At 41.9% G+C, this 22,573-nt stretch overlaps 1 protein-coding gene across 1 annotated transcript in view; it reads left to right on the top strand.

Moving 5' to 3' along the window:
- Window positions 1-22,573, top strand: part of LOC105926217 (chondroitin sulfate proteoglycan 4) — a gene marked incomplete at both ends in the record, with an annotated part of 90,599 nt that overhangs the window by 51,007 nt on the left and 17,019 nt on the right. Inside the window, 5 exon segments of the mRNA XM_012862445.3 lie at window positions 6,181-6,344; window positions 8,039-11,566; window positions 14,755-14,943; window positions 15,097-15,372; window positions 20,120-20,296. Of these exon segments, the coding sequence (XP_012717899.2) occupies window positions 6,181-6,344; window positions 8,039-11,566; window positions 14,755-14,943; window positions 15,097-15,372; window positions 20,120-20,296 (4,334 nt within the window).

The raw sequence follows: 22,573 nt of genomic DNA, 5'->3' as shown, positions 1-22,573 counted from the left end.
TATGAGAAGGGATAGTGAAGCTGGTCAGAGTTGACGGCTAGATGGATGGCTAAACACAACCCTGAGAAAACCTGTTAAGGCTGCAGCATGTTTGAGAAAGGGTGGAGGGTTCACGTGAGCTACCGGGGCTTAGAGCGAAGCTTATTCATGTGTTAGAACAGCCCATTCAATGTCCAGACCAAAGCCCGGTCGACAATATGTCCCAGCACTTCAGAATGGCTTTTGACAGATGCTCAACGTCCAGTCTGAGTGTAAACCATCATGCAATCAAGAATGAGCAACAGTTTGAAACAATTTGCAGCTGTAGTTGCAGTTTCTGTGAAGTTTTGAAATGATTCAATAGTTGAATCATTTCAAGGGGGGAGTGAAATGATTTTTTTCCAAGGTACAAAAAATTTTTTATTCACTATTCACAAATAATCCCTGGTGAAAACTCTGTTTGTTTCCTATTATAAAGCTAAATGTGTACTTTCAGACGCACACTATTCCTTTTTGTTCACTCTTGGCTGAAATTTGAGGCATTGCAAACAAGCGTGAAAATGAAATAGAAATCTGACATTTAATGGTCATTTCTTAACTGGCTGCTTGTCAAGACAATGCTGAGCCCATGAAGAAGAGTTTGGAGCAACGTCCCTAAAGTGTGAAGCAGGACGCTGCTGTCTCTGTGCTGCCCTGATTGGGAGTTAAGCTTTACCTCCTGCCCTGTGATCCCTCTGGATTTCCTCCTCTTGATGCCGTCTCTCAGACAGGTGATGAGCGAAGGGAACGGTTGCAGTCAGAAGGACACAACGCGCTTTCCACGGTGTCTACGGGGCCCCGACACAATAAGATTTCCGCAGCCAAAAGAAAGACACTTTTTTGATATCCATTTTCTTCCATGAAGCCAAGCCTTTCAGACGCCAATCTCGCGAAAAACACCACCAACTTCAGACAACAGCGAGTCCTTCAGATCCTCTTTTCCGTGCTTTTTTCCTCCCCTTTTTTTTTTCGTACTGGTCTATTTTCCTAAGGTAAAATTACATTGCATTGCGATTCTCCTTTCACAGAGAGAAAGGTCATATTTTTTTTTCTTTTCTGCACCCAACCCTTTGTGTGTTGTGTAAATGTGAGTTTCACAGAGGGAGCTTGAAAAGTTGTAGTTATTGGAGGAAGCCTCCCGCTGTGGCTCCATAAGCCTTTTTTTTCCACTTTCCTTTTTTTTTTTTTTTTTTTTTTTACATATCATGCCTCTTCTTTTTGGCTTTTGCGCTGGAGTGTTTTTAAAGAGATGCAGAAGCAGATGGGGATTTGAAAAGGGGGCTAAAATGTGCAGCTCGCTTTCACACTGAGATGTGCAAGTCTGAGGAATGGCTCCATAAAGCCTGTAAAAGTGAGTCCCCGGTGACTTCTGAAAAGTCTGTGGGGGATGTAGGGAGCCTAATAAAGCACCACTGTCAGGGTATGTAGAGTTGTGCTCCAGCTCTCTGCTGTTTAACAGCGCTGGCGCTGGCTGTATATTCTTATGCAGACAGGCCGCTGTATTTAGAGTCAGGCGTGTAAACATGTTGCCAACATGATTAAGAACAGTTAGGAGGCTGTGGTTTGTTGAAATATGGTGTTTATAGTTGTTATATTGTCATAGCACAGCAAAAAAAAAAAAAAAACTCGGCAGTGAGTAATTGTTATAAGAATGTTTTACAGAGTCTTGAAGGTTTTACAGTGTGCTGCTTTAACCTCAACCAAATCCATTAGCCTGTCGAATTCAGAAAGGTGGAATCTTTGATGCAAAAGTTCAGAAAACTAGATTTTCCACACAAGATCATCCAAGGCCATCCGCTTGCACTGATCTGATAAGCTTTTGCATTATTTGATTCCACCTGCAACGCTTCAAAAAACTGCAGCATCCCACATTTACTGCACCTTACAAAGATATTTAGCCAAGTAGAGGCCACTAAATGTAATACAGTTATATATATATATATATATATATATATATATATATATATATATATATATATATATATATATATATATATACATACATACATATATGCATACATATGTGTGTGTGATAGAGAAGTAATACTTCACTCTGAAGTGTGAAAATATGGTGAAATATGAAAATGGCCTAGTCAAAGTCCATACCTAAATCCAATTGGGAACCTGTTGCAAGACTTCAAACGTGCTTTTCACAGACAAATGTACAACAGTTTCAGTCTTTGGATGAGCAAAGTTCATACAAAGATACCTAAATACACTTGAAGCTATAATTTCAGTGAAAGCTGACTTAGGGGGGTTGAATATAAATGCACAGCACACAAACCTGACTGAAATAGATGGGGTTTGGTTTGTAATGTTCAGATATTTCATGGTTTTATAGTCTGTACTCACTGTTTCCAGAGCTAATGGGAAAACAAAGGCTTATTGCAAGCACAAGTGCTGTTGACCCTGGTAAGAAACGTAATTGCTCAACTCGTTAATGACAATGTTGCCTCGTGTCATTACAAAGAGAGCTGCACTCCAATTCAGTGCATGGTTAACAACACCCTATCGTTAAATGATTATATGCTGAACATTTTGTACAACGCCAAAGTAGGCACAGCCCAGAAAACGGCAAGAAATCACCAAAACAACCTCTATTTATAGTGATGTTAACTGCAGTCTAACCATGGGTTACACAAGGAGACAAGTTGTTTTGCGCAGTGTTACAATGCCACACGTATAGGAGAAAACAAACCCCAGGATCCCTCTTTTTCTGCAAAATAATAATTAGAAGGAACATATATATTGCAACATTCACAAGAAATGGTCAAATTTAACTAATTGTAAGATTTTCCCTTGTGTCCACCATCATTTTAGTAAGAACAGCCTGAATGATCAGAGCTTATCCAGCAAAATGGAACCCAAGTAGCTCATCAACAAATAAATTTCAGAACATAAAGACTAGTTCATGTTTCAAATCATAATCTAAGCCAGTGCTCTGCAAAAGCTTCGTGTTTGTGTCGTTAGATGGAAACCAAAGGAAAATGAAAGTGAAACAAAAGGTTCATCCATTCATCTGTGAAAGAGAAGAAGAGAGTTTCCTTTGCGAATTATAAGAGTAATCAGTCACGAAATGACAACCATCTGCATTGGCCAGGCAACAAGACTCTGCTCGGAGTTGTGGATAAAGGCCACAGTAGCTGAAGACCATCAGGGACTTCTCTTTAAGTTGGTTAGAGGTCTACGCACGACACTATCTTTGGCCTTGGCTTGGCATATGAAGTTTTTTTGCTCCTCAGGGCTGAGGGTGTTCCCTTTCAGATAATGGTGCATTGTCAAAAAGAATCAAAGCGTCTTCAGCCACGTACGAAAGATGGAAAACGTGGCTTTGTGCTTTCCTGCAAAAGACATCAGGAGGATTCCAGCACACAGTTAGGTTTCCCCATAAGGATGCAGGGAAGTTCTCGTATATTCCTTCTTTAACAGGGATGAAGAAGAACACTGACAGAGACAGAGAGAGGAAAAAGGAGGTGTGCTTGTGTTGTGCATCAGGGGCATTTTTGTTTATAAAAGTAAAAAAAAAAAAAAATTAAGATGGGCTTGTCTCTTGGTGCTTTGTTTTGAGGGTGCAACAGAGATGATGAGATCAGAGCATTTGCCAAAGGACTCCAGAGAGGTGTAGAAAACATGATAGATTTTCTAGTTTTCTAGTTTGTGGAGCGAGTTCATTGCCAGCCTTTGTGCTATGTTTACTTATTTAGCTGCGAAGGCACCCACCACTATGTTGCTTCAGTGTGACGTTGAAGGAATGAGATTCCACCACAGAATTGGCTTGGTATCTCCCTCTATTCTTAAGCGACAACATGCAGACTCTCTTTTTCTCTCTGTGCAAGACAAGGCAAGTTTATTTATAAAGCACCTTTCAGTAAGAAGATAACTCAAAGCGCTGCGCTAATGAAGATCCATTCACTAATTTCTGATTAATTCAGTTAATGATTAATCCACCCATTGGGGGTATTCAGACTGTGTATAGAGATTTGAACTTTCAGTCCAACACGGTCACTCAATCAAGTACGGAAAACAAAAGAGGTGAGACAGGAAATGGCACAGAAGCAGTTTGTTACTCTGTCCTGACACACAAGCTCTTGATTTTCTCCCAATAACATGCACCATACACAACTGAGGCGCTTCACAAGCAACATAAATCCCGGGACTTGATGTCTCCCTAAACATGCTTCCTTCATTAAAACTTAGACCCGCTTAAGATCCAGAGAAGAAATCACTGAAAGCGATCTGGTCTGAGGAATTTTCATGCAGCTGAAAATGTCACAAATGAGTTACTCCTTCATGAAGCAATCGTGGAGAGCATCAAACACTTAGCGGGGGAACATAGAAATACTTGGTTCATACTGATTCCTCATAAGAAAAATAGAGCCGTTTTCCTTAATGCAACAGAAGCAAAAGGAACCAGAAAAGACTAACGTCTGGCATCCGTCTCTCTTCTGTTTCCAAATCTCAGGGAACGAGCCAACAAAAGCTCGCCTGGGCTTCTGAAAATTGTGAAGCACGCTGCGGATTTCTTTGTTAATGCGGTTGCAAATAAAGAACTCCGCTCCCTCGTCTTTCAGTTTCGGCCCGGAGGCTATTGTGTAATTAGCGTTCGCCTTTCATTTAGAACACATTTGCCTCAGCAGCACCACTCTGACCTGCTCGAACACAGCCTTCGGCACGGGGACGACCGGCTAATCAGACAGTAGCCACCCAGATCTGACGTTCTGAAAATGAACGACGTGAAACTGGCATGATTTGGTTTGTGGCAGCGAAGCAGGATGCGCTGTATGTTCGTGTCACTTTCGCTTTGACCGTATGCAGCAGAGCATCGACGCAGAGTGAGATCGCTGAATGTGAGTCTGCTGCTCTGCTGGTGCTCTTTTACGCCGAGTGTTTACAACAGAGACGATTTGGAGGAAATGCAAATGCCTCTTAGTGAAATAACAAAAGAATGTGCAGGATGATAACAGGGCTGCTTTCCTCCTTGCTGACATCAAAAGGCTTCTCTTTGCTTATATTTGTCATAGATTGTGGACGGAGGGTTTCATTTACAGAGCGAGAAACAAAAGACAAACTTACCCTTAAGTGGTGTAAAGATGGCAGCATGGCATTAATGTAGATACAAGATGGGATAAGTGTGTACACATTTGCTTGTGTCTGGGTAAAGTGTCTTTTTTTAAATTTATATAGATACGGATGTGAATATTTTAACGTCTTATTTCATCCTGAGGGCTCTGACGTTTTTTTTTGCTCCGTGGTGTTGAGCCCAGCATCCTGCCGGGCTTTCTGGCTGTTTCTTCTGAGTCGGAGGGAATATCTTGGCCCTCGCAGTCTCACAGGGATGTTCTAGCTTCGATAAATCCCAGTCTTGTTCCGCGTTACGATTCCAAATATTCTAAAGCGCCGGAGTTAGGGATTCAGAAAAGTCTTTTCTATGTATCGCAGTGAGTTTCTATGTCTTGAACTACCACCTTGGTGAGGGCAAGCGGGCGGCTCATCTAAAGCCCCCCCTTTTACATCTCCTGCTAAGAGAGCGGAACGACTTAGCTGAGGAGACCGGGTCTTGGAAGCGGTCCATTTTCATTTTCAGAGCATGTGCACTGGTAATTAATTGACTTCCTCCCTGGTTTACATTTTGTCAAGTGCTCCAAAGAGCAAAAACCGAGGCAGGTGGCTGAATTAGCATATCCTTGAAAACGAGGCAACTCAAGCCCGGGAAATCCTGCACTACAGCGTTCTATATCGCCGGAAAACCTCCACAGGGGCAATGACAGAAGTCTCAGTGAGAGAATCCCTTTGAGGCCAGAGAAGCTCCTGTTCAGCCGGGAGTCGCTGGAGGCCACGTGATTAAATAGAAACCAGGTCACGTCAAATGTGAGATCTCACAAATGCTTGTCTAATTGCTTTCTCACCGTTCCCACTTCCATAAGGTGAAGTGAAGTCACGCAGACTCATCTGCAGGCGTCCGTTCTGTTTTATGCAGCCGCAGCATCCACAAGCATTAGTCAACAACCAGGAAACCGGTCAGCTTAGGCTGTGTAGTCATGTTTATTCAGCTTTAAAGCACAAAGCATAAAAGTGGTTCAAAGTCAAAGAAATCAATTATTGTTGACTTTTTTGTTCAAGCAATTTTTTTTCTCTCTCTGTTCGTGCTTTGATGTTTTACAGAATCCTACTTTGGGGACAGCTACTGCAGCTTACAAGCCGTCCAAGATGTCTCCACCTTCCAGCTGTCGCTGGATTTCAAAACGAGTCGCCGGAGTGGACTTTTGCTCGTGGCTGCTGGGATGGAGGACTACCTGTTCCTCGAGCTGCTAAATGGCAAACTACAGGTGAGGGTTGACTGAAACAGAAGAAATTCATGTTAATGTAAATGCAGCCTTGTGAAAGAAAAGAAAGGTTTCCCATAATGATGCCTGGGCTTCCTTTCTTCCTTCCATCCATCCATCCATCATGTTGCAGGGGGAGAGGCACGCACTCAAACCTAGGAGGAAATTTAATGAGACCAATTTATTTAACGTGCATAATTTGTACGGCAGGAGGAAGTCGGAGTACACTGAGAGAATGCACACATGCACTGGGAGAGCATGTGTGAGTGCAGAAAGGTCTTATCTATTTATCTGCGGAAAAGAAAGTCGGGTATAGTGTCCAATCTACCTTATTAGGTAAATCGGATAGCATCGTAGGAAGTTTCATGTTATGTGTCGTTTTGCTGAAGAATGATTTCAGGCACTAAAATAAAAACCATAGTAAAAAATTTGAGAAGGATTTTTTTTTTTTTTTTTATCAAGAACTTGACTTCAGCCTGAAACTGATCAAAAGTTGGGAGGAAAACTAGTCAAGAGCGGCTGCCAAGAGGCTTATAGAGCAGCATAAAAGGAGCGGCAGGGATTTCTGGCCAGTACTGGCTCTGTAGGATATTTAAAAAATAATCTCCCATTTTGTTCATACGTGTGGGCTGTGGAGTAGGCTGGCAAGACAGAAGCCTTTTCTTAAAACTAAAAACATCTAAGTTCAGCTAAATATTGTAAAGACATGTGAAGTCTCTCAAAAGAGTTCAGGAAAAAGCTGTTAAGGTTGAGCTTTTCAACCAAAAGCTGTGCAAAAATAATAATAATAACAATAACAAAAACCATCGCACATCAGAAAAATAACAAAACTCCTTACAGTAAGGCACGGCGGCGGTGGGATCATGTGTTAGTGTTGTTTTTTTCAGCAATGGCTGGGGCCTCAGTTAAGATGCAGGGCCTTGTAAATTATTACAAATACCCTTTGTACGAAACCTTCAGGCTTTTGCCAGAAAACACAATAACAACAACAATAACTATTATTATTATATATATTATATATTATTATATATATTATATATTATTATATATATTATATATTATTATATATTATTATTATTATTATTATTATTTCATCTTTCAGTAGAATAATGACAAGCTTACATCAACATCAACAAAATGATGGCATGACCAGAAGAAAACTAAAGTTTTAGATGGGACTGGCCGGAGCCCCAGCCTCAATCTGACTGAAAATCTGTGGGGAGATCTGAAGGACTGCGTACCAAACATCCTCTGATGTTCAAATATGAAAAGCAAAGAAAAGTGTATGGCAAGAAATACCACGCTAATAAGCTCCTACCAAAAAAAAAAGACTGAGTGCTGTTTTCAATCTCAAAAGGTTTTTCAACAAAGCTTAAATTAAAGGGTGTTTTGTTTTTTTGATTTTTACATTTTCCATGAAAGATTTCTTTCTTTGCAAAAATGCAGAGAGGTTTTACATCAGTCTCGTGTTTTAACATCACAACAAAAGCTTTTTATTTTATTTTTTAAAGAAGTGTGTATACCTTTTATGTACCTAGTATGCACTATCATTTGGAATATTTGTGAATTAATATTTCATAATTCTAAAAAGTATTAATTCTACTTTAAAGCTAAACACAATAGCTAGTTTCTTATTCAGAAATTGTGCAGATCTGAAGTTACATTTTTGATTCAGACATTGTTTTTTCTTCCCACAGGCACGATTAAATCTAGGAGCTGGAGAGAGCACGCTGTCCTCTTCTCAAGAAGTGCAGTTGAATAACCTGAACCATCACCAGGTGTTTCTGACACTGGAAGGCGGCAAGCTCACTATGACAATAGATGGTCAGTTTTCAACGTATGTTCCTGTGGATGTTGGCGAGGAAAGGCTGAATATCGACCGTGGCGTTTGGCTCGGAGGAACCGGTGACCTGGACGCCCCCTACCTCAGCCACTCCATCCCGCCTTTCCGTGGTTGCATGAGCGACGTCAAATTCGAATCCCATCGGTTTAACATTCTCACTTCGGCATTCAAGGAGTGCCATGACACCAAGGAATCGTGCAGCATCGAGTTTGAGCATGGGGATGGGGAGGCAATTAGTTTCAGCACTCCAGATTCCTTTGTGTCCTTCCCAACATGGAGTGCATCTTCTCGCGCTCCAAGGACGCTAGAATTCCTTATGAAAACCACCATAGAGGACGCTTTACTGGTTTTTCACCACGGCCAGGAGTCAGACTTCATTGCTATCGGTGTCGTAAAAGGCCATCTCAAAGGTGTTCTGGACCTCGGAGATGGTATGAAGTCCGTGGACAACACACAGGTGCAGCTGGATGACGACCAGTGGCACAGGGTTAAGATTCAGGTTAACCCAGACTCTTTTGTCCTTAATGTCGACAGCCAGTCCTCATCCGTTCCTCTCGACTCGTCACAAAAACTGGATTTGGTAGGAAACCTGTATTTTGGAGGCATCCAGCAGAAGATGAAGGATTTCTTTATTGAAAGCGGATCCTTGAACCGTTTCGAGGACTTGATAACATCTGAATCTTTCATCGGATGCTTTGGGGAAATCAAAGTCAATCAGAGGGACCGCACCCTGCAGGACGCCTTGGTGACCAAAGATGTTCATATAAAATGTGAAGGAGACGAGTATGACTACTCAACCTATTATGGTGGGGACCCAACAACCACTTCCCCACCCATCATCATCCGATATCCTGTTCCTGAATTAAACGAGCAAGATTGCTATCCGACAGGTTCGGAACCTGAGGTCTTCAGAAATGTAACAAAGTTTTTCAAAATCACCCCTTTGCGAGTGCCTGAAGGTGGAGAAACTTATCTTGACATCATCAACCTGAGCCCTACGTTTGACCTCAGTGCTGCAGGACTGCGCCCATCTCAGATTATCTTTACGCTCCAAGAGGATCCCTGGTACGGCCTGGTTGATATCAACATCAAGAGACACACAAACAAATTCACCCTGCTGGATGTGGTCAACAAGAAAATTAAGTATATGCATGATGGAAATGGAGGCACTGATGATCAGATCCAATTAGACGTACTGGCGCAGAATGACAGCTACCTTCCAGAGTGCTTAAAAACTGCACAAAATTACTTGCTCCCAGTTATAATTATTCCAGGCAGCCCCTTACCTGATGTCCCTGTGCAGCAAATTACTATTACAGAAAAGGGAAGGTCTCATTTGAGTCCCAGCCTCCTTAATGTAAGTCAGTCAGAATCCAGCTGTGACCAGTTACATATAACTGTAACCTCAGGTCCTTCTTCTGATTTTGGTTACCTGGAAAATGGTCAGCAGCCAGGAAGAAGAATCTCAGAGTTTACATGCAGCGAACTGAGTGATGGGGATATCTATTTCGTACACAAAGCAGGTGCGACCGGTGAAATGACCTTGGAAGTGTCTGACGGCGGGTCAGTAACTCAGTCAAGCGCTTTTATGTTTTTGGTAGCACAACCACACATGGTTATCGTTAGCAACTCTGGCATTAGTTTGGTCCAGGGGAGCAATGCATCCATAGGAATTCAGGACCTGGCTGTCATCCCTTATCCTCGCAATGGGGATGTCACGTACAACATCACACAGCATCCAGTGTTGGGAGAGTTAAGAGTTAGGAAAAGTAACGGCATGTATGAGCAAGTTACAAGTTTCCACCAGTTTCATCTGGATCGAGAGCTAATTACGTATTTCAGCACTGACATAAGTAACCAGGAAACCAGTAAGGTGGATAGCATTCGGTTCGACCTCCATCTGGGGGAGTTTTCTCTTTTAAATAACCTCTTCCGTGTTGAGATCCAACCTCCCAAGGTAAAAGTTTTGCACCTTGAACCTTTGCAGACGAAACCTGGGGAGAAGCAAACAATCACAGGGCTTCAGGCTGAAGTGCAGGGCAAAAATCCAGATCCGCAAACAATTAAATACATCCTCGTCAAGCCTCCTGTCCTCGGTAGTCTCCAGATATCGGGCTCAGAGTTGAGCGAGGGTGACATGTTCACACAGAAGGACATTCTGGACAATGCCTTGAGTTACATGGCACAGACGCAAAAAGCTGTGGATAGTTTGGACCGTTTTCAGTTTAGGGTGTTTGCCGAGGACCAGTACTCTCCTTTATACAACTTCCCAATCAACATACTTGCAAATTTGGATGAAAATGTCCAGGCAAATAAGGAGCAGGTGGTTTTCCAAGGGGGCGAGCTAACTTTGAGCAAAGAACACCTCTGGTTGCAGTTTCCAAGTTCCCCGGATATTCTGTATAAGGTCACACAGGAGCCGAAGCATGGACAACTCATAAGGGACTCCCCGCCTGGAGAACCTCGATTTGATGTGGCGATTAGATATTTCAGCAATGAAGATCTTGAATCTCACAGGCTGATTTACAAGCACGACGGCTCCAGGACTACCAGCGACGAGATCCATTTCTCAACAACTTCACAAGGTTCAGAAGTGGTGACCGGTGTCTTCAAAATAAGGATTCAGTTCAAGAATGAGCACGCACCGGTAAGGGTCGTGGACAAAGTCTTCAACGTGGTCCGCCGTGGCCAGCGCTTGCTCACGACGGACGTCATTCAGTTTAAAGACGATGACTCGAATTTCAACGACACTCAAATTGTCTATGCGAGAGAAGGAATCCTTTCCGGCAACATCGTGTCGGCGTCCAGTCCATCGCAGCCTGTTTTCCGCTTTACGCAAGCCGACCTAAGAGACAAGAACATCTTATTTGTTCACCATGGGGCGGACCGCGAACAGTTTTCCCTGCAGGTTTCTGACGGCTTTCATAAAACCACCACGCTGCTCCAAATCCAAGCTGGCGATCCCTACCTGCAAGTGGTGAACAACACAATGATTGTCATCGACAAGGGGAGTACCAAGACCCTCGATACCAGCCTGTTGAGCGCTGACTCCAACATGGACATCAGAGATGACAACGAGATTAAGTTCACGGTCACATCGCCGCCCAGCGAGGGCAGGATTATAGTGAGTGGGATCGAGGCTTCAGAATTCACCCAGGAGGACTTGAGGAAAGGAGTGGTGTCATACGAGCACAATCACGAGAGCCTTAGGGCCAAGGACTCGTTTGGTTTCACCGTCCTGGCAAAAGGACATTCTGAGGAGGGCACATTTAAGATTAAAATATTTAAGCAAGGTTACCTTTCAGAGCCAGAGGTGATAACCAACGAGGTCATCATTTCCTTTGAGGGAGAGCCCACCGTAATCAACCAGGATCATCTCAAGGTAACTTTTACAACCTCTATTATTACAGCTTTTAGAAAAACAAAGCTTTCTCTTACTTTTGGTATTCTACCACTGTAAATATTAAAACTTTCAGAATTCTGATTGAATTACAGCGGTTCCATTTTTTCCCAGTCAAATTTCCGCTTTAACACAATGTGCCCGTGATTATTGAAGACAAACGTAATTTTCCTTTTGTTTGTTGAAGTGTCCTAAAAGTTTGTTCCGATTTGTGAAAAGAGGCCTTCGTGGGACTCCTCGAGAAAACTTTACTGTTTCGTAACCCTTCGTCTAATCTTACCACATGAAAGCAGGGGCCGATGTGACTGTACCGCTGCTGCTTTTAATTTGGTTTATGCACTAAATTGCAGTCTATTAAGTGTGGAAAAACAGAGCACTAAGTATCCCCTCAGGAGCTTCCTGAAGCCTAGTGTTATTTCTAAGATGAGCCTGCCTGCACTTCATCCTGAAAGCAATTAATGAAGTATAAATTGCCGGTCCAGTCATAACACACCCTGAACGCGTCTTTGTATGTTTTGACTATCGAAATAATGAGAAACCTTTACTAAAGTAAAACATTACATCTTGTGAATTTTCACATTTGCGTTCTCAATTCAGCTCTGCAGTATCAACCTGTGGGTGCGCACACCACTGAACCATCAGACAAAACCTTTGACAGAATGGCCTGTCCTAGAGCTGGGATGTGGATTTGACCTTTGGGAGTTTTTTGTGTCCTTACTATGCAATGAAAAGTAGACTCGTCCTCTTGAATGAGAAAGCACGAGTGTGTCTGCTAGACAGCCCAAGGCCTCAGACTCCAGAGAACAGATTAAAATATTTCATGGAGGGGTGGGCCTTAAATCTGCCGGTGTGAAAAGCAGCAGTTTAACTGCTTCCAAATGTCAGAGCAATATCTTTGGAGGTTTGCCAACAAATTTGTCTTGAAGTATGTTCCAGGCCCTTAATGCACAATATACCGCAGTCATTAAGTATACATGATAACCTGAGCTCAACATTGCATGACTAGAAAAGACCAACGAAAGTGCTTGCTCAAAGAATAAAAAGCAAGGCGAATTAATCACACTGAAGTTTTCACTCTGGTATAAAAGTTTCAATATAAACCTGCTTCCACTCACTTGTTTCACAAGCTAGTTGAGCTAACCTTACCGAATGTACCAGCTTTTGTTCCCTCTTAGTTTCTAAACAGTGCTGCAGCCTTATGTCCGTGACACAGCTTTGGATTATTAATAAGATACAGACTACTAAATCATACGTTATATGCTCGCTGGTGTGTCACCCTAAGAAAGCATGTTTGTTACGTGTGTTATGTCAAAATATATACTAATGGATGTAATGTGAGTTTAAACAATGAAGTTCTATGACAAATCTAGACAAGATGCAGGATGAGGGCAAGGTTGGTGTAGTCGAATGTTACATTATTATTACTTAATATTAGTGGTGAATCAAGCACACCCATTCTGCATCGATTTCCAGGGGAGCTTTCAGTACTGGCTTTTGAATCTTCAATATCAAATTAACATTCTCAGCAAAAAAATAAATAAATACTCCAAATAACAGAAGCAACTCACCACAACTTTAATGTCACTGAACAATTGCCAGAAGGCAAAACTCATTAAAAAGAACCAAAACTATCCAAATGATTTTAAACAACTTTTGTTGAGTTCAAAACTGCTTTTCTAACTTCCTTCAAGGGCTAGGGTGCTGCTTTGGTTATATTAGTTTGTACGGAAACAGCAAAAATAAACTGATTTGAACCACAGCTCGAATAATAGCTGCTTTATATCATCCATGTTCGAATATTTGCATGGTCAACAAATAGAGAATCATAAAATTAACAGTGTCGTGCTGAGCGATACATGTGATTTAAAGTTAAGGCTAGATGTAAAACTTATTCAGACACAAGCCATTGTTAAGACTATATATACCCCAGGGTTTCCCCCACCGTGTTATAAGCCTGGCAGGCCGGCAGGCTTTACTCCACCCCACCCCCTGCCAGGCTTAGCTTCATATGTTTATTTAAAATGATTTAAAATGGAGAAAACCTCCCAGTCAAAATAGGCTAACAAGCTAACACTAGCTGTTATTAGGTTGACTTACACTACGGCTCCCGGGTAATGGGCTGCGCCCCTCCTACACAGTTTCACGCACACCTACCGCAACCCATTACGACAACTACCGCCAGGAGTTGTCATGATGGCTATAAAGTGCTAAAAAAAAATAAAAAATAATGCTAAAAATAATGCTAAATAAAATAAATAATGCTAAAAATAAACTTGCCTTGCATCGCCAGGATTAAGGCCTTTATACAGGGGAAGCCCTGGACCCCTTATTTAGACAGTTTTTTTATCTGAATTTTCACCTAACGGTAATCTAAGCTTAAACCTCAAAAACAACATTCATAAGATAAATAAAAAGGTCTGTAAATAATATATTTGTATATATGAAAAAAATACACTAGAAATTACAATCAACCATGTAAAAAGTCCAAGACTTATCTAGTCTTTGGACTTGTTAAAGTTTGTGAATGTGCAGGAGATGTTGTAAAGAGGGTTTATCAGTAATTAAGTGGCTCCTGAGATTGTTCTGTCGATTTTGTCAGTACTCGTCAAACTTGGCTGCAAGACTTCTAATAAAGGCCTAAGAATACCTCAAAATAACTTTCTCTGTGGGTCAAATTAATTGCAAGTGTAGTCTGGATGACTATGAACCATTCATACATTGCTTAGGCCTGTCTTCAATTAGAATGCATACATTTATGATATAGACTGTATATTTGTCTCAGAGGAATCATGTTGTGGCTTCTAGAGTTTACGAGGTAAACATGGCCAAGCAGTGGATGTAACCATTCTAGCGATCCTGTGTTTCCCCTGCTGGTTTAGGGGCTGCCTTTAACTTATTCTGTGTATCGTTGTGTCTCTATGCCCGTGTGTGTGCCTTTAAGAGACTCTAAAAGCTAAAAAAAAAGCCATTAAAAATAATTTGGCCTGTAAAAATCCCTTTTCCCGCAATTTCAAAAACTTGACCTTAGCCGTTTCCATAAAACTTGACCTTTGCAGTTAGGAAAAAAGTAAAAAAAAAAAAAACCTTCATCACAGGTTTCACCTGAATTTTATGTACGTGGTTTTACCACAATATATAAAATACTGATGATGTCTATCTTTACCTTCCAGGTTGAGCAAAAGGATATCCTTCCCACAGAGATTATTTTCACACTGAAGAAATTACCTGAGCATGGTCACGTGGTCATGCTGAAAAACAGTTCAGAGGCCACGGCCTCCCCCATCCTCGACTACATCAACTTTTTTTCTCAGGACGACGTTGATCAGGGACGCATCTTCTACGTGTCGGCACCTCTCCAGGTTAACGGTCATTCATTCCCTTCTACTTTCTTAAGTCTGATTTGACAGCCTGTTTCCTTTCCTTGAAACAGAAAAAAGAGATCGAACAGAACACGGTCTCCTATGGCTTATCGCTGAATATCAGTGAATCATGTCAACATCCTTCTCTTTCAGGATCGTGACCATTTCATGGTGGATGTGAGCAACGGTTTCAGCACAGTGGAGGACGTGATGATCATGGTGGCGATCATGCCCCGGTTTATACCCATCCAGGCTTCCAACTTCTCCGTGAAGGAAGGCCTCAATCGAGTGATTAATGAGGAGATTCTGAACATCTCACATCCTTATTATAGCTCAGCAAGCATTGATTTTACCGTGGGAGAGCTTCCACGGCACGGCGAGATCCGCAACCTGGAAGGAGACGAGCTGTCTTACTTTACATGGGATGATGTAAGTAATCAACACTCAGACAACCTGGTCATTAAATTAGGTTTGGTGTTAGGAAGTGTAGTAACCAACTGGCAGCTCCAAGACATCTCCTTTAGGGAGAAACAACATGTTCCAGTATGATTTTGGTCCGTTCTTGCACCCAGTGTTGAGCCATTCCCTCCCCAACGAGAACCAGTTCTAAATTTTGTCAAGTTAAAATGAACCGATTCTTGTTCATCGTTCACCACCTAAATACCGTATTTTAAAACACAACGGCTTTAACTTAAACTAGTCCTTCACTTATTACACTTTCTCTGAAATAAGTTTATAAATATATATTTAAAAAAAACACAGATTATGTCATTGCCCATCATCCATTTTACGCTCTCCTGTTGTCTTTCTCCACATAAGCTGCATTTTATAATGGCTGAATAAAGGACTACCTTTGTAGATCTCCAGTTTTTGGGGTGTTTCCCATTTAAACTTTTATTGCACAGCCAAAAATCCACAGTAACACTGAATAACCGGCAAATGCTGAAAGTTTAAGTTGTCTTGGGCAAAGAATTGGCCGACAGAATTGTCAGCCATGTAAATTAAAAAGACCTCTATTGTTACATCCCTGAACAATAACAGAACAATCTGCCAGTAAAAAAAAGACAAAAAAACAAAAAAAACTCTTGGTGTAACCGGATAGGTTTAAGAGGGAGCTAATATCTTCTAAATATTTTCTTCAAGTGTTCAAAACTTACTCCCTCTGTCATTCAACTTATATTCAATTACACATAAGTCAATTAATGCCTAGTTTTATCTGTGTGGGTTACCAAGAAACAAACCAAGCGGGATTTCAGGTCAATAGCCTGATTAGAACTATTCAACTAAAGAAATGTTAAGATGTTCAACGCTTATTGTCCTTTCCAAAGAAACCCCTGATCACAAAAACATGAAAAGTTGCAACATAGCGTCTATTTTCTCTCATTTTACCTTTGGCGTCAGGATTTGGAAAACAACATCAAGATACAAGCGCCCGCTTGTACCAAGAATGTACAGATACTTTCCAGAAGCTAAAGTAAATTCCCGCATTTTACGATTCAACGCACGTAACTTATGCATATTTCCATTTAATTTGCAACAAGCAGATTAATTTAAAGGAAAAGCGATGCACACGAGATTCCTGTGAGAGGGCCGAACACATCCCACAGTTGTCTCTCTTTGAAAAACAAAAGAAAGAATTAATGTTTTTTATCCGACCCTAATGAGTCCTGGGAGTACAACATCCAACTCCCCCCGATCTGCTTCATGCTTGTTGGGCCTCAGCATGGCATCACAGTGAGCTTTCCTCCAGTTATTAGCAGTTAGCTCTGTTTGGGGCTCGCTGTGCGGTAGATGTGCAGGCGGATAGATGGGGGGGATGGGGGGGAGCTGCTGCAACGCATCTGTCTGGTCTCCCTCCATGCGGTTGAGCCGCCCCAGCTTACGGAAAATATGAAAAATGGATGAGTTCTTACGAGTGGAAAAACATCATGCATTGTGAATGGAGAACATAGTGTAGCGGAGGTAGTTAGTCACAAATCTGATAGTTCCTCCTGCTAGCCTTGGTTCTCTCTCTCTCTCCCTCTCCTTTGCTGAGCCATGGTGGAAAGGCTGACGGTGCCTTTGGACTCCTCGCAGCCAAAGTAAACCGGCCTGGTATATTCCTGTGATAATGAATAGGTGCACACAAACGTCCTGCCGTTTGCTCCCGCCGGCGGACTCGCCCCGCGTTTTTTTTTCCTAGAGATTCTAACTGGAAAGATGAATTTGTCTGGTGAACAGTGGGAATTAAAAAAATCTCTTGGTCTTCCCCCCCATGGAAACAAACCCAACAGAAAAAGCTGTTTTTGTACGCACAGTTTCGAATCGTTCTTAATCGGCTCTCCCCTGACAGGAAAGGTTATGATATAAAAAAAAAAAAAAAAAGTCCTCCGTCGGGAAGCGCTGCTGAAGTTATTATAGCTCGCAGAAACATAAGTAACAGATGGGAAATACGCAGAGAGCGCGAATAGATCTACATGAACTTTAGCCAGAAGAATGTCAAGACACATCTGGGTTAAATGTGTCCTTTTTCCTCTAAATGTCTCATATGTCAGTAGGATCTAAGTCAAACAATAAGATTGTCCACACATGTAGAAACATACAACTCCTTTTTCAAACCATTACAAGCTTACAGGGGTATTTAAGTACTTTTAAACCATGGCTCTGTTAAAGGGATAAAAATAGTTGTAGAAGAAGATAAGAAAAAATCTTTATTGGTCATTGCAATTATACGTTGAAATGAAATTTGTCTTCTGCATTTAATCCATCCCTTAGGGAGCAGTGGGCGGCTATCATGGCGCCCAGAGACCAATCTGGGGCTAAGGGTCTTGCTAAGGGACTCACGGTGGCAGTCTGCAGGGATTGAACCGGGTACTTGCAACCTTCTCAGAGTGCAAGCATGCTGCTCTAACCACCACCCACCCCCCACCCCCCCCCCCCCCCCCCACCCCCACCCTGGGTGGTGTCTCCCTTTAGTATAAATCAAAATGAGTTAGTTCTGTGGCTGAAAATCATGCTTTGCCTGAGGGAGACGAACACCAAAAGTGGATTTCTATTGTCTTAAATAATCACCAACCTCAAAAAATGTTATTGCTGTTTTTAGGGTTGCTGTTTTATAAACTCTATGCTTGCATTAGGTACGTTTTTTTTACACCTAGCTAATGATTATTAACGTTGGAGATGTAGGTGGGAGGCAGTGCACCACTAGGTTATCATTCTGAGTGAAACACGTACGCTATACCTGTAAAGCGCCAGAGTACCTGCATGATAAACAAGTCAAACGGTGCAAATGGAGACATGTCATTACAGTTTAAGTGAAAGCTAGTATTTTAGATCACGTTCATACCATGCAGGTAACCTGATGGAAAACAGTTTACATGTTTCATTATCAGAATGTTTCGCCCAGGAGGATCATTAGGAGCACTCCATCTCCTGTCTCAGTTTCCTGTCGGTAGTCATTGGCTTCTGCGTAAATACCCACTCAATGTAAATGTTGATGATGGTTTAGTTAAAGGAAGTAAAATCCTACATTCTGGGATGCTTCTTTATTTCAGAAAGTATGCGGTACAAAATGCATGGGCTCTCTGTGTTTCTCTGTTAATGTGAATTTTAGGATATTAGAAGTGAGGTTTTGTTGAACAGGTTTGAGGAAGTTAGTACCTCACCGCCAATAAAAAACTCTTTTGCTGTATCCTTTGTTTCTGAAATTACAGAAGGAACACAGAAGGTGGTATATTGCCACAACAAATGTGAAACAAAAGGAAATATGCAGCTAATGATAATTATTAAGACATATAAGTCTTTTTCTAAGTCAGTCTTTATTTAAATTTAATCTCCCACCCACGTATTGATTTTTTTTTTCAGCTAACAGACTTATTGTTCCACCGACTTTTCTATAGTGAGAGATGTGGTGGAGGTTGTTAGTCCAGATGCCAGTCATCTGGGATCCATTTGACTTTTCCTGCCCTGTAAAGATGCCCCGTGTTTCTCAGCAGCCTGCTGGGGCTTGTTCAGACAAAGTTCCAACTGTTCCCAGAGCTGTCAGTCACCAGGGGAGGCTGATATTCAGGCTTTTATCAGAGGCAGATCAGATTGTTAGACCGTCTTCAACATGTTCTTTTCTGTGTGAAGAGTTTACCTAGACTTTGGACACAGATTGTGTTTTCCATATAACTGTAGCTTGATAAAGCGCAACCTGTGTATTTGTGTATCTGCTCTTTGATGGGTTTTCATCCCACTCAAATAAATTCAGCTGTAACAGAAAAACACCACTTGTTTTGTTTTGAGCGACCCCAAACCTTTGAGTGGTACAGTATATATATATATATATATATATATATATATATATATATATATATATATATATATATATATATATATATATATATATATACTGGTTTCTGGTCAAATGGATAAAAAGCAATTAACCTGAATGTCAAGGAAGCCCAGGCCAGTTTAAAAGCACCTTCAGCTCGACTGTATTGTTGGGTCCGGTGCCTCTTCTTCTTCTTCTTCAAACTAATGCACAGATTCTCTGTGAGGTTGAGGTCAGGCCAGTTTGCTGGACTATCAAGCCACCTGGCACTGTGGTCATTAAAGCGAGTGTTGGTACTTTTGGCAGCATGTACAGGTACCAAGTCCTACTGGAAAATTAAATTAGTGTACACCTGAATAGGATACACCAATATTCGGTATACGCCTGTATCAAATAATCGGCTCACTAGCAGGACTCTGGTAAACTTGACGGCTTACTGAGGAGGTAATTCAGCCATTTGATTGGGGTGTGTTGGACCAGGGACGCTACTAAAAGATGCAGGACACCGGCCTTTGAGGATCTAAGTTTGAAATAACTGCTCTAGAGTATCTGTAGACTCGCAGTTTGTGTCTAGTTTCCCTTCATCCTGAAAAAGAGTTTAAACTTCCATACAAAAACATCAAATTTAAAATTTTATGTGTCCAAAAACACTTAAATCAGGTGTTTATTGGAAAGGTCTGAATACTTGTGTAAAAAAGATAATCCCGCTTTTGCATCAGCACCTTTCCATCACTACAGATGCTTCTTCTTGGTCTTCTGCGCCACGGTGGCCAGCCTGCGTCAGCCCCGAAGCTGAAATGGATCTACGTTTTCAAGCGTTTTGAAACGATCCTTTCGAATTCAGAATTAAGTGACAAGTGGATGCGTTTTTGTCTCCCGCAGGTAAAACTTGGACAGGTCTTCTACATGCACGACACAAGCGAGACCACAGAGGACAGTTTTACAGTCTCTGCCTCATCTTATGAGATTGATCGGCGGAGTCACCCTGTCACCATCGCCGTCGCTATCATCCCGGTGAACGATGAGCCGCCAGAAGTGGCACGCAACACCGGCCTGGAGGTAAGGCTTCTCTCCCTCTGACAGAGCATTAGCTGTTACTTAAAGCTTTTGTCTTTGGGGTAAATGAGGTGCAGAGATGCTGGATGGGAAGCAATTCGATACAGAGAACACAACACTTGTTTATTTTGTTTTTTTCTTCCAATTTATTGAATGTTTTACCCTGGATACGATTATTTTGTAGACGTAATATAATATGGCATACACCTGATATCAACTTGTGCATGTTGGGCTGTAGGAGTGTGGGCTTTTCTCTCTAGTTTAATGTGTTGCCCAAACCATAAGACACACATAAAAGAGCAGCGAATGAATGGCCTCATTAGAGTTTATGAGATCCTGAGCTACAGAAAGGAAGTCAGCTTTTAACAACATGTTGGTCCTTTAGGCGTTAATGTGGATTTAGTGATATAGGAGTTTGGGGAATTTCAACAAGAAGAGAATTGGTGCGACTGTGTGGTGGTGTCATTCTGATATGAATCTACGATCTAAAACAAATCTAGTTGGGTTTTTTTTTAATTAATGATCTAAGAATAAATTCTTTAAATGTCATTTGCTCATATCCAACCCAGCCAATAGGAGGTCACACATCTGAATTTCAAAGAGGTTCTTAAAAAAAAAAAAACACTTTTTGCACAAATATTACCAATTTCTGTGCTGTTTACAGAGTAACGCTGAAAAGCTGATATTAGCTGGGTTGGCAGCTTTGTTAGCTAGCCTGCTGTCTGCAGCTGTTTAGTCATCATGCCTGTTAGCATGTGTAACGGTGACAGACAGCACTCCTTTCATTCGTATTCTTGGTTCGAAGCCATGGCTTTCCTGAAGGGCCAAGTTTTGCTTTTGTCAACGAGAATTGAGAGCTCCCTCTAAAACCCTAACTGGCTTTTTTAATGAAAAACAACAACGTTTGAACTGTCTGTGAGGAACTAGCGACCTGTCCAGGCTGAACCCTGCCTCTTGCCCAGTGGCAACGATAAATATAGATCATGGATATGTCGGTGGACTTTAAACTGTAGTAACAATGTGACAGAAAAATGTTTTCTTTTATGTCTTTTCAAGCCATAAAGTTTTAAAACGGTGGAATACCTTGGGACCGGTAACAGGCCCATGTCTACCAGGAACCTTTACACGGTGTTTTAGGGAACGTTGCGTGAAAGTTACAGCTAACTTTAACTTTTCAGCTAATGTTTTGTAATCATTGGCAAAAAGGTACGGCTAACTCCGGCGTAACTTTTAACCCAAAACCTTTAGAAGTTGTGTGGGTAATGTTGATTAAAAGTAACAGCAACCTTTACAGGAACGTTTAGCAAATGTTCCTTGAACATTGTCGGGATGTTCCACTGACGTTCCCCTAGCACGACTACATATGCAGATCATTGAATCGTCATTGTGTTTTCTTGCTTTTCAAAACAGGAGGGGGGGGGTGGCTGAAAAAGTAACAGTCCAATGAAATCTAGAAGAAGATTACTATTGAACCCCTCTTCTTTTCTTCTTCTCTATGTTTGGAAATAGCTGATGATTCTAGTAGATGTTTATCATGGAGACTAGATTGTGGTGTTTCATTGGACTGGATTACATTCTCAAGTATTCTGCATGCTTTATCATCCTTTACAGTCGTTATATTTGTGGCCAAACCCTTGGCAAGCTTTCAAACTGATTTGCGTCAGTCATCTAGCGGAGGTTTCGGAGGTTCAGTTGGGTCAACTCCGCCGTTAGAGAACTCGGGCTGTTGGGGGAAAAAAAAGGCGGCTGTAATCAGCCCACAAAACTGGAAACCGACTGTATCATTTAGCCCTCCCCGCTCTCCCTGCGGCTCCTCCGTCTCCCTGGCAACCCGTATTTTTGGAAAACCCAACGGTGGACGAGACCGCTGCTTTATGGCAGAGTGAACGGCGGCGTCCAATCCCTGTGACTCCTCTGCTGCGGCTGCAGAATGTAACATAATAACACACGGAGACGTGTAACCCACACAGAGCTGGGGCTGGCCTCAGCTGCAGTCGGGCTGATTTAAGGCAGGATGCGTGTGTGTGTGTGTGTGTGTGTGTGTGTGTGTGTGTGTGTGTGTGTGTGTGTGTGTGTGTGTGTGTGTGTGTGTGTGTAACCTCAGTAGCAGATGATCAGACATGATGACTTACATGGTCATGACCAGGATCTGCTCAAGCTCAGCTGGTCTTAATAACGCGTACCCATGTCTGTCTCCATCTGCTTCCTTTTAACTTTTCCCTCTGTCTGTCTGTCTGTCTGTCTGTCTGTCTGTCTGTCGTCTGTCTGTCTGTCATAGAT

Source organism: Fundulus heteroclitus, unplaced genomic scaffold (assembly GCF_011125445.2).
Source record: "Fundulus heteroclitus isolate FHET01 unplaced genomic scaffold, MU-UCD_Fhet_4.1 scaffold_497, whole genome shotgun sequence".
Taxonomy (NCBI): Eukaryota; Metazoa; Chordata; class Actinopteri; order Cyprinodontiformes; family Fundulidae; genus Fundulus; species Fundulus heteroclitus.
Note: the sequence above shows the minus strand (reverse complement) of the source record. Positions and strands in the feature narration are given on the sequence as shown.